Source organism: Aethalodelphis obliquidens, unplaced genomic scaffold (genome assembly GCF_003676395.1).
Source record: "Aethalodelphis obliquidens isolate GAN/ISIS:26980383/991018 unplaced genomic scaffold, ASM367639v1 scaffold1, whole genome shotgun sequence".
Classification (NCBI taxonomy): Eukaryota; Metazoa; Chordata; class Mammalia; order Artiodactyla; family Delphinidae; genus Aethalodelphis; species Aethalodelphis obliquidens.
Genome location: NW_020837945.1, coordinates 67,509,666 through 67,522,318, shown reverse-complemented (window position 1 = coordinate 67,522,318; position 12,653 = coordinate 67,509,666). Strand labels below are relative to the sequence as shown.

General features: G+C 44.4%; 1 protein-coding gene across 5 annotated transcripts in view; it reads right to left on the bottom strand.

Moving 5' to 3' along the window:
• The window catches only part of CD86 (CD86 molecule), a 60,380-nt gene that overhangs the window by 24,954 nt on the left and 22,773 nt on the right, over positions 1–12,653 (bottom strand). For 4 of the 5 annotated variants that reach the window (XM_027106235.1, XM_027106225.1, XM_027106194.1 and 1 more), the window contains exon 2: positions 2,325–2,374. In XM_027106235.1, coding sequence (XP_026962036.1) covers positions 2,325–2,374 — 50 coding nt within the window. Of the gene's footprint in view, positions 1–2,324; positions 2,375–5,875; positions 5,947–12,653 lie in introns of all 5 variants that reach the window. The other variant, XM_027106215.1, reaches the window with a different exon arrangement.

Here is a 12,653-nt window from a genome sequence, read left to right as displayed (position 1 = left end):
TCCATTCTTTAAAAAAGAATGAAATCTGTTTTATTATTTTTAATCGTGTGTTAAGTATTGGCAATGTTATCTTCCAATCAGGTGTCACCATTTTCCTATCCCACTTAAAATTTCTACTGCCAAAAATATAACTACTATTCTCTCACCACCATAAAGCTTAAATGACTTCCGTTTGGGGGAGTTATTTTTAAAGTTTCAATATTGATAACTCTCTTTTTAGAATTTAGGAAGTATCCAGGTATCCAAGTATCTGGTACATTTTTCTTTCTTCTCTCCCAAGTCATAAAAGCTGGGCTGGTCACTGTATGAGAAGGGCCAGGGCCCGAGCTGTAGGGACAGCTAGGGTGTCAGCTGCTGGGAAGGTGGAGGATGGACCTGGTGGGGAACTTGTGAACTTGACTAAGGCACAAGCCACATTATCTATCAAAGTTGTTTGAGTCCCCAAGGGACAAATCCTAGTATTATGGAGAGTTCCCTAGCAAGAGTTAGGAGGAACAGCATAATGTCAAGGTGAAGTGAAGAGAGGCTGAATCTATACCGCTAGGTGTGAATCCAGGCTCTGCCACTTATTAGCAATGTTGTCTTAGGCAAATTACTGAACCTCTCTGGGCTTTAGTTTGCACAGCTGTAAAATGGGGAATCATATAACAAGACCTAAAGCAGAGAGTTATGGTGACGTTTGAGTTAATATTTATAAGATGCTTAGAAAAGTACCTGGCACAAAGTAAGCACTACATCTCTGTATTTGTCAAATAAATAAGAAGTGGGATAGGAAGGGGTTCTTGCTGGATAATGTCCTGCAAAGCTTTGTTTTATCCCCTTTCTCTCTTGCTCTTGCTCACACATCACTTCTACCTCCCCAAGAGCTAGAGTAACAGGTCATATTGGTGCTGGGAGGTGGAAGCTGCTGTTATGACCTAAGTCAGTAAAGTGATCAGTTAGCCCATCTATAGATCAGGCAGCACATGTATAGCACAGACCCAACAAGCTCCAAGGTGCTAAACAGAAAACACATCACAAAAGGCCTGTCCCAGCCAGCATCAATCTGAGGGAGCATCTCTTCCTTGTAGCCTGACTCCTTTTACCCACAGCAGGGACAAGGACAGTGGCCAAGGGCCTGGTGTGTGGCTATCAGAAGGAGGTAAGCTCGTGGCCGGGCCAGTTAGTCAGGGGCAGCCTGTGTGCCGTTGTAGCCAAACAGCAGGCTGGGCTCCCCCTCCATGTCTGCCCCACACCAGGACCAGATGCCTTCCCTCTCGGTGCTAAGGGTGGGGAAAACAAGCAGCAGGACGGGGATGGGCCAGGAGAAACTAAAGGCACCCAGTCGCAGGATGGGTGGCAGGAACCTTGGCCAACCCCAGTTTACAGATGAAACTGAAACTCAAAGAGATCAGTAAACAGGGAAGGTCTGAGTTTTGTGAGGCCTGACACTGCTTAAATTTCTTTTGAGGGGGAAGAGCTCTTTCAGAAAAAGAATACAGAACACAAAACAAAATGCCCATGGCCACTACGGTGCCACTCAACATGGGGAGAATGTGATAGAAAAGTCGAAAAGTCGCAGTGGAAAGAGACAGTGGTCTTAGCTTATTGTGGTTAAAATATCTTATTAATGAAAATTTTACTAAGGCTTAAGACACAGGACCGCACTGTTAGGGCTCCTCCTGGGGTCTCGGAGGGGCTTGGAAAGAGCTGTGCAAGTAGGAGCCCTGAAGCTTAGTCCCTCAGCTTGATGGTAAATCAGCTGATACAGTTAGCTGAGGCTCACTGAAGCAGGTGGTAGCAGAGCTGGGTTTCTTGATCCTCCCAGTAATCAGTGCCAACTATGATCTATGGGCACGGGCAGGTGGGGAGGGCAGTGGATTGGGGGGGAGAGGGAAGGCAGGGAACGAGAAAAACAATGATCGCTAGTGGAAGGAGACTTCTAGAAGCCTGTCAGCCATTTCCTAAAAGTGTGAGAATGCAGAAGTGGGGACAGAGGAGCAGAAGAGTTAAGCCTCAGGCGTGTCAGAGTAGGGACCCTCCCCCAGCTCCCTGGGCACCAATGGACAGGCCAGGCTACCCTCCTCTGTGCATCCAGGACCACGGGTGTGAGACGACAGAAGGTGTAGGGCTCCATCTCAGGCTGGGCCTGCCATCAGCTGAGATACTTGTTCTCGATTGTGATACTTCCTTCTTCTCCATGAAAGTCTTTTGCATGTGGTATTGTGAACACTGAATAGAAAGTGAGTAAAACCCATCAAATCTCAAACCCCAGCTTGGAGGTCAGGTTCATCGGGAGAGAGTGGGAGGACTCTAGGACTTTATAAAGCCCCGAGAGTGCTTACCAGACAGCAGGAGGGCCATCACAACGAGAGTGTTTCTCAGTCCCATGGTGCTAAAGTTAAAAAAGAGAGATAAAACTTGATTAGAAAATGAAACCAAAAACCAAAATATAACAAGTGGAGTTTGAAATTCACTTAGGCCCATGGGTGTGGCAGAGATCGAACAGTGTGTACACCAAAGCCATTTTCTTTTCCTCCTAACCCCACAGACACGCTCTATTTCCCAGTCCCCCCGACCCCATGTTAGGTGGGCCATGTGACTGGTTTTTGGCCAATGGAATTGTGGGCAGAAGTGACAGGTGTTACTTCCAGATACAGCAGCACTAAAGCCTCTCTCTTGCCTCCTTCCCCTGCCTGCTTGGATGCAGAGGCTCCAGAGGAGGAGTCCAAGGGCCTAGAAGACGGAAAGCCTCACTATGAAAGAAGCTGGTTTGCTGGACAAATGAATAAAACAGCTCTCAACACCCCACAGTGATCTATATTGGGCTGTGACATGAGCAAAATATAAAACGTTATTGTGTTCAGCTAATGAAATTTTGGGAGTTGTTTACTGCAGTAGCTAGAACTACTTATCTTGACCAATAAATGGGTATGGCGGGGCAAATAGAAAGTATTTATGTTCAGAAATCAATTTTTCTTTGGCTTCCCTGTGGTTTTCAAACTTTATTGTGCACAAAAATCATCTGGAGGGCATGTCAAAGCAGTTTCCTGGGCCTTGTCCACAGAGATTCTGATTTAGTAGATTGAGTGAAACCCATGACTAACAACCTCACAGGTGATAGCGATGCTGCTGGTCTAAGGACCCCACTTGGAGAACCACTGCACTAGAGTGTTCACTTAATCTATATGATGGAGCCAAGGAAAATGACAGGCATTGCTCTATAAACTCCATCCTCTCTTTTTAACTCTCCTGCCCTCTGTCTTTCTTCATTCACCCACTTACCCCAACTTAGACCAAAAGGGCTGTAGAGTGGCTTACAGGGAAGCACAGAATAGGAAAGATGACCAACATTGCAAACAGGGGAAAAGCAAACCAAATGCAGGAATATAAAGTGGAGCCGAGTACAAGGCAAATGCCAAATGCTTACCATAGAACTCTGCCCACTTTGCATGGTGTGGGTCACAAGTTTGGCTTGTAGCTTTTTTAACAGCCAAAGAGAAAAGGTAAACCTAATTGGTGAATTAATTTACAGATCTGTCCATGAGATAAAAACACACCAATGCTCAGGGGAAAGTATGCAACTATTCCTGATGCAATAGCAGAAATTTCTTTCTTAGGGGTGATTTGTCTAGAAGCCATCCCTGATGACTTTGGGCTAGGCTAGACACCCTTCCTTTCTTTTCCCATAGCACCCAGCACACAGCTTTGGGCCAAAGGTGTCTGTTTCTTCCCTTCTGGGCTATAACCTTTCATTTTTAATTAAAAATATTTTAGTAGATCATACCTGCACATGGTACTAAATTTAAAATGTAAAGGTGATCAATAGTGGGAAGCAACTCACTCCCAACCCTGCCCCCTAGCAGTCTGATTTTCCCCCATAGTAATAACTGGAGTGACCACTGATACCTGTTAGCAGTTTCTTGCCTCTACTTGAAGTTATTTTAGGCAAAACGAAATGAAAACTTATACCCATATTTTTTTTCATTTTATTATAAAACACAACTGTTAGCATACTATAATGCAGTTTTGCACACTAACCACTCCCCTGGAGATTGTTCTGTATCCGCATGTACTGAGTATCCGTATTCTAACAGTCGCATATTATTCTGGTGTATTTTATTGGATGGCAGTAATTTACTTTACCAGCCCCTATCAATAGACGTTTAGGTTTTTCCAATCTTCTGCTGCAATGAAAAACCTTGATCATATGCCAAATCACATATGTGAGAGTAAGCTGTCTTCCTATAAGCAGAATGCCTTGACCAAAAGGTCATTGCAATTTTAATCTTCACAGATACTGAAAAAATTGTTCTCCCCTAAAATTTTATGTTTATGCTCCCAGCAGCAAAACATGAGTGTGCTTAGTTTCACGTACCTTTTCCAACAAAAGCTAATTTGCGATCTTTATCAATAGGGAAGGTTAAAATGACATCTCAGTGTAATTTTTAAAAATTTTTTGTTGTCATGCAATACACATAAAATTTACCATCTTACTCATTTTTTGACTGTGCAGTGGTATTAAACACATTCACATTATTGTGTAACTATCACCACCACCCATCTCCAGAACTTCTTTCATCTTGCCAAAATTAAACTCTGTACCCGTTAAGCACTAACTCCATACTCTCCCCCACCCCTTCGTCCCTGGCAACCACCATTCTACCTTCTGTCTCTATGAATCTGACTACCCTAGGGACCTCATGTAAGTAGAATCAGACAATATTTGTCTTTTTGTATCTGGCTTATTTCACTTAGCGTAATGTATTCAAGGTTCAACCATGTTGTAGCATATGTCAGAATTTCCTTCCTTTTTAAGGCTGAATAATATTCCATTGTATGTATATGCCACATTTTGTTTATCCATTCAACTGTTGATGGACATCTGAGCTGCTTCCTCCTTTTGGCTGTTGTGAATAATGCTATGATCATGGATGTGCGAATATCTCTTTGAGACCTTGCTTTCATTTCTTTCAGGTATATACTCGAAAGGGGAATTACTAGATCATATGGTAATTCTATTTTTAATTTTGGGGGAACTACCATATTGTTTCTCATAGCGGCTGCACCATTTTACACTCTCACTAACCATGTACGAGAGTTGCAATTCTCCACATCCTTGCCAACACTTGTTATTTTCTGTATTTTTTTCTTTAGTATCCATGCTAATGGGTGTGAGGTGGTTCTCACTGTAATTTTATTTTATTTATTTATTTTTTGCAGTACGCGGGCCTCTCACTGTTGTGGCCTCTCCCGTTGCGGAGCACAGGCTCTGGACGCGCAGGCTCAGGGGCCATGGCTCACGGGCCCAGCTGCTCCGCGGCATGTGGGATCTTCCCAGACCAGGGCACGAACCCGTGTCCCCTGCATCGGCAGGCGGACTCTCAACCACTGCGCCACCAGGAAAGCCCAATGAATCACGTTTAGTTCAAACAATTACATGAAATTGGTATGGCCCTGGGAAATCCTGGACAGATGGTCCGTGTAATTCGTGCAGTGGGGAGGAGCACTGGATATGAGAAGGAAGTCAACATCGTTTCTGACTTCTCTGTTTGGAAACTCTTTCTTCCCGAGGGAGAAGCTGCCTCTCCTTTATTTCCTCTCATTGATACTGGTGTTGTTCTCTCAAACTATGCAGAATAAGCCTACCACACTTCTCTCTCAGCCCTTCATGGATTTGGGGGGTAGAGATCATGTTTGTTCTCAAAATCCTGGCCCAACAGTGACATTCCTAGTAAACTTCACTAACATTAATTTGGAGACTGCCCACCATCCTGGCCAACACTTTAGACACTTAGTTTATGAGGCCCTTTTAAAATATAGGGCTAAAACACTTGAGATTGACATGATTCTCTCTTATACAGTATAAATGCCCCATGTAAAAAATTTCTCTCACCTCTAGCCATGGAGTGTGCGTGAGGGTGGAGGCTTGACTTAGGAAGCCAGTTTTCTTCACTGTCATCGGCTCTGAGGAAGAGCAGAAATGTCACTGCTTCCTGTGCAATGAACTCTTAACCCCAACTATGAGTCACTGCTTTTTCCAGGGGGCCTGAGAAGTAGACACTCTAGGCTTTGGAGGGAGAGAGCAAAAAGGGGAATGGGAGAGGAAAGAACCTAAGAATTCACAGAGAGGATTCTCTGAGAGGAGATTTCTGTCAGCTATGAGCAGAGTAAAGTCTGTAGGTGTGTGAACTGGTCAGAGACCTAGAATGAGTAGCTTCCATTTAGCTGGAGGTTCACTTCAGAAACCAAAGAAAAGCACCCGTCAGACACTACTTTCCCTTGCGTTACATACCTGGCCGTCATAGAATGTGAGTGAGAGTCAGCTGAATGACTAAGTATATTACTATGCCCCACAACAAGGTGAGATTATTTCTCCCCGTGTTACAGAGGAAGAAATGGAGTTTCAGAGAGGTTAAAGAATGTTCCGAGTCACCTGGAGGTTGAGATTGAGATTGAGAGGTTGAGATCCAAGGTTGGGATTTAAACCTGCACAGCCTCCTTGCATTCTTTTTAATAAATTCTTTTGAGGTAACATTGGTTAATAACATTATTTAAGGTTCATGTATACAACATTATATTTCCACTTCTGTATACACTACAGCTTGCTCACCACCAAAAATTTAGTCTCCATCCGTCACTCACTGTGTTCTTTTTAACACTGGTGTGGTTCCTTTAAAAGTTCCAGCTGGTTTCAGATGTGCTGTAGGACCCAGTGAAAGGATCCCAGTTCTACCCTCTCAGGACAACAGGAGAGCAGCACATCCCTGGGGCCAAGTGTGACGGTGGCTCCTGGAATCAGAGTGTGACACTCAGGGGGACGGGCTGGGCTGCGGGCAGGAGGGAGACATAAGTGTTCCTGTGTATCAGGAAAAGTTCTGTCCTGAGCTGCCATTCAGTCCACAAATATTGCTTGAGCACCCACTATGTGCCCAGCGGAGGATGCTCCTCTCCATTCCAGCCCTAGACAGGTAATCAGTTTCCTGGCCTGGGCTGACCTCCAGACACATGTTACTGTGTTTCAGCTAAGCTTCACCTAGAAGAGCTCGGGGAACTACAAGTATTGGGGCAGAAAAAGGAGAGGATTAAGAAGAGCTCTTTTTCATCTCAGGTCTGCAGGAGGATGTGGGATCTAGTTCAGGCCAAATGCAATATGCAGAGGTGTGGTGTAGTGGTGGCCAGCCATGGGGTGGGACAGGGGAGCACAGACATGATGACTCAGGAAGTGAGAGAAGGATTCCAAGGCAGAAGTTGGGGAGCACGATAAAAGTTCCCTATTTCTCAACTTTTTCTAGACTATTAGTGGTGATCAGGGCACCAGGAAAAATGATGATAGGTTTGCTGGTGTCTAAGGAAGGTGTTCACTGAGACCGTCTCCTGCCAACATGTAGTGAATTTGCTCGGCGTCAGGCTTGTTCTAGAGGTTATGGGGGAGTGTAAAGATCTGCAGGCCTTGGTCCCTGACCCAGCATTAAAAAGAGAAACAGAATGTCCACAAATAGCTACCATTCAAGCTCCAGGCCAGTGTGGAAGGTGGACTCATTTATCTCCTCCTGGCACATACGAGAGTCCTTGCTCCGAGCGAAGTGGGAGACGCCACAACCTCCGTGGAGGGAGGACTAGATGGGCCTCAGCCCAGTGCTCAGGCCCTGGCCCTTTGCCTTCTGCCAGCTCAAACTGTGACTGGACAAGCCAGGTGTGCTGGATGGGCACAGCCAGCCAGGTGAGAAGAGAGTGAAGGCCAGGAGGAGGACAAGTTTGCCCGGGGCTTTGGCTGGCCTCGGGGTGACGTGCTGCATGAATCACTTCTCAGGGCACCAGAAGCTCTACCTTTAGAGCAGCTGTGATAACCTCTGAGGCCCTGGGAGGAATAGGGTAGGCTTATTTCCTTTTTTACGAAGTTTCTGAACTGCAAAATAAGAAGGTTGCTGGGACTTGACTATATCTGAATTTTAACTTCTGACAGGGTGTCTCATGATATGCTTGAGAGCAATGGAGAAATATGGGATATATACTCGCACAGTTACTTGGCTGAAAAGCTGTGCCCTAATGTCATTCATTCATTTAACAAATAGTTAGGAAGCCAGGCCTTGTGCTAGGTGCTGGGAATAGAATGATGAGCAAAACCAGAAAGGACTCCTCTTCATGTGGTTGCTTACAGTTCAGCAGAGGAGCAGGATAATGACCATACAAATAAATGTAAAATTACAATGATGACAAGTGCTACAGAAGAGAGGTTCATGGTACTCTGAGGGCCCATAATAGGAAGAATGTTGTGATAGATTAAAGATGGACACATAGTCTTTGCTAATCTCCTCTCTTGAGTCTGGGCTGGGCTTAGAGGCTTGTTTGACCAATAGAGTGCACTAGAAGGGATGTTTAGGATTTCTGAGGCTAGGTCAAAAGAAGCCTTGCAGCTTCTGTCTTTCTTGGAATACTCGTGTAAGATGTCCCACTACTGAGACCACCATGCTGGAGAGGCCATGTGTAGGTGTTTGGGTCAATAGACCCAGCTGAACCCAGCCTTCCAGCCATCTCTGCCAAGCCACCAGACATGTGAATAAAACCTTGAATCATCTAGATCAGAGGTCAGCAAACTGCAGCGTGAAGACCAAATCAGGCTATCACCTATTTTTACAAATAAAGTTTTGTTGGACTACAGCCGTACCCATTTATTTAATTATTATCTATGACCGCTTTTGTACTACAATGGTAGAAATGAGTAGCTGTGACACAGACCATATGGCCTGCAAAGCTGAAAATATTTTCTATCTGGCCTTTTATGGAAAAAAAAATACTGACCCTTGCTCTAGATCAGTACTGTCTAACAGAAATATAATGCAAGCCACATACGTAATTTGAAAATATCTAGTAGCCGCATTAAAAAATTCAAAAAGAAATAGATGAAATTAATTTTAATAATATATTTTGTTTAATCCAATATACCTAATATTATAATCTCAACATGTGATCAATATAAAAATTATTAATGGATTTTATTTTATTTTTTTTTGCGGTATGCGGGCCTCTCACTGTTGTGGTCTCTTCCGTTGCGGAGCACAGGCTCCGGACGCGCAGGCTCAGTGGCCATGGCTCACGGGCCTAGCCGCTCCGCGGCATGTGGGATCTTTTCGACCCGGGGCACGAACCCATGTCCATTGCATCAGCAGGCAGACTCTCAACCACTGCACCACCAGGGAAGCCCTATTAATGGATATTTTACATTCTTTTTTCTGTACTAAATCTTCAAAATCTTATGGATATTTTATACCTACAACAAATCTCAATTAAGATGAGCTACCTTTCAAGTGGTCAGTAGGTACATGTGGCTAGTGGCTACTGAACTGGACAGTGTACTTCCAGACTAGCCCATTCATCAGTTTAATACCGCCAAGTGACCTCAATTGATGCCATGAGGACCAGAAAAATCACTCAGAAGCCTGCCCAAATTTCTGATTCCCACATTGTGAAAGAGTAAGATATTCATTGTTGTAAGCTGCTAAGTTTGGGAGCAGTTTGTGTTACATCAGTAGGTAAAGAGAACAGATTGTGATACATCAATAGGTAAAGAGAACAGATTGAATAGGTGCTAAGTAGGTGAAGGGTTGTGGGGGTGACTTGGAAGGATGCTAGGCAAAGGGAATAGCATGTGCAAAGGCACTGAGGGCACATGAAAGGAGGTCAATGTGGACAGAGCAGTGGAGGACAAGATTGGAGAGGTCAGCAAGGGTCAGACCATGCTCATTTTATGGGTCAGTTAAGAATTTTGGTCTTTATTCTGAGAGCAACATCAACAGCAGAGGAGTGACATAATCAGGTTTGCATTTTGAAGATGACTGGCTGCTGTGTAGCAAATGGATAGTAGGGAATCAGGGCAGAAGCCAGAAAACCAATCAGTTGGCTACTCTAGTTGTTGAAGTGAAAGAAGATGGCCTTTGGTTGTGGTGGCAAAAGTAGATAGAAGTTTATAGGTTCAAGCAGGATTATAGCCAGCAGGACATGATGATGGGTTAAATATGGGGAATGAGGACAAGGTATTGATTTATTCATTCACTCAACAACTGAGTGCCAGGAATCATTCTTGTTTAATAGACTGATACCGTGGTGGGTGCTGTGGGGCTGTTTTTTCACTTTCACATATTTAGTAAAACTATGAATGAAAGCACAGAAATCATACTTCTGCTTTCAAATGTGCAGATGTGCATAAAAATGTGCACAAGAATGAGCCAGATAGCTGCTGGTCAGTTGGTAAGCTGAATTAATATTTATAAAGCCTGAAAAGAAAGTGGGATACTAGCATGCTGAATCTCAGGGTCCACATGAAGATCTGCACTTAAGTGAAGTAGTTAAGTAGACAATAGAGAAGTAGCTTATCCATAGTAAATGTAAAAATCATATAAGCGTTCGCATGGCAAGGCTAACCAAAAGTTAATTCACTCTTAGTGTAGAATGTGGTCACTGTGCTCTGTGCTAATCAGACCACATCACTTGTGGTTATACTTGAATGACAATGACAAATTAGAGTTTATCAAGGGATTCACCGGGGAATAGTGAAAGTATGTCAAATGAGGAACAGTTAAAAGGCCTGGGATTAATTAACTTAAAGAAGAGAAGCCTGTAAGTACCTGATGGCCCTCTGCAAATATTTAATGGCCCTCCCACAGGAAGACACATGCACTGTTGTTAAAGGGCCAGTAGTTCCAATAATTGGAAGTTACAGGGAGCCAGAGCTCAGCTTCAGATAATGAAGAACTTTGAATAGAGTGGTACAACCAAGGACTGGACTTTCTTGTGAGGTAATGAGCTCCTCATCACCAGACTTGCTCAAGCAAAAGTGGGGTAGTAATGCAGAGAGACATTTTAAGAGAGATGCTTGAATTGGGTGGGTGGTTGAACTTTATAACTTTTAAGTTTACCTTGAAGCTTCTCATTCCATTCCCAGGAGGGAGGAAAAATAAGGGAGAAAACCTGGACACACCACCTTTCCCTGCCCCCACCCAATTCCATTCCTCTTATTTTTAGCATAGTATATGGTAGGGTGCATTTAGAGGATCCCAGGGTCTGTGGAGGGTCTGCTGAGCTGACATGTGGTCTAAGGCTTCAGAAGAGATGGAGAACAGCAAGCACTCCTATAGTCCAGAAGGGTGGGGTGAAGATGGTGATAACTGACCTGGGACTTAAAAGTAGGTCAGATTTGGTCTCAGATCTGTCCTCTGGTGACAGGAACAGAGTAAGCTAGGGGTGTTAGTGCTTGCTGGAGAGAGTCAAGTTCTGTTAGAGCAGATGAGGCTTCTACCCAGCGCTCCACCTAAGCCCACTCATTCTGATATTCCCACTCCAGAGACTTGTCAGCCTAGGCCACTGCGTAACAGAATCTTTCTCAGAGAATTTCTGTCTTCCTTTCATGTTAGCAATTGTTGATTGTCCAGACCTCGATGTGGTGGCTATCTGCCTCTGTCCTTGAAAGCCTTTGCAAGCTTCCAACAATTCTTCCTAGGACAGCCCTTCAAACAGATTCCTGAAGAAGTACCATCCTAGGCATCCAGTTAATGTGTCTCAAAAAACTGCTGCCTCCTGATGAACCACTTTTAAATGTTTGATTGAGTTTAGCTGGATAAGTATTTTAGCCATATTCTTATTTATTTTATTTTATTTTATTTTTTGCGGTACGTGGGCCTCTCACTGTTGTGGCCTCTCCCGTTGCAGAGCACAAGCTCCGGATGCGCAGGCTCAGCGGCCATGGCTCACGGGCCCAGCCGCTCCGCGGCATGTGGGATCTTCCTGGACCGGGGCACAAACTCGTGTCCCCTGCGCAGGCAGGCGGACTCTCAACCACTGCACCACCAGGGAAGCCCTTTAGCCATATTCTTGAAGTGCATGCACATGTATAAGAACAGAGGCAGAACCCTGTGTTCAATGTTTCCTACTAGTATAAAAGTCTTTGGCAACTTCCTAAGCCACAATCAAATATAGTAATGTTACGACACCTGGAAATAAGGGAAGTACCATGGTCTTTTCATAGGACAGTAAGAAAATCAGGCTGGACTGGAAGAGAGGTTGATGGTTGACTCTGGACAAATAATGGGAAATGAGTTTCTGTAAGCAGCGTAGGATAGCTTAACAAGGCCTAGAAAGTCAGATAAAGAGTTTATATTTGATTTGATAGAAAATTGGGAGTTTGGGATTAATAGTGTGGGAGCAAAAGAATTATGTAATGAAAATTTAAAGAAAATAGTCCTGTCAGTGGCCTGAGGAAGGAGGCGAGGGCTGATATCAGGGTGATCAAGAAAGCCAATGTTAAAGGCTTGTAGACCTTGAGATGAAGAGGCCGAACCAGCTTAGGGGCAGCAGGCATGACATGAAAGAAGATGGGCATTAGTGATGCCTTGATGAAAACGTGAACACTTCCTGGTGTCTGGTGGACATGGGAGGTGATTGGTACGGACACACGTCACCCATCCTGAGCTCTGCTTTCCTTGAGCTTCCCCACCAGCCACATCTCCTAGCTTAGGCTGGATCATATGTCTGACTTGGTTTCCAGTCTCTTCTTGGAGCAAATCCCTTTGGGCTCTCATTGGTGGAGAAGTTTCTTACCTAACACTGCCTTCCTTTCGTTAGCTGTCCTTTTGCTCACCCATTTGGGAGCACAGTGTTTCCACACAGATATGAGGGGA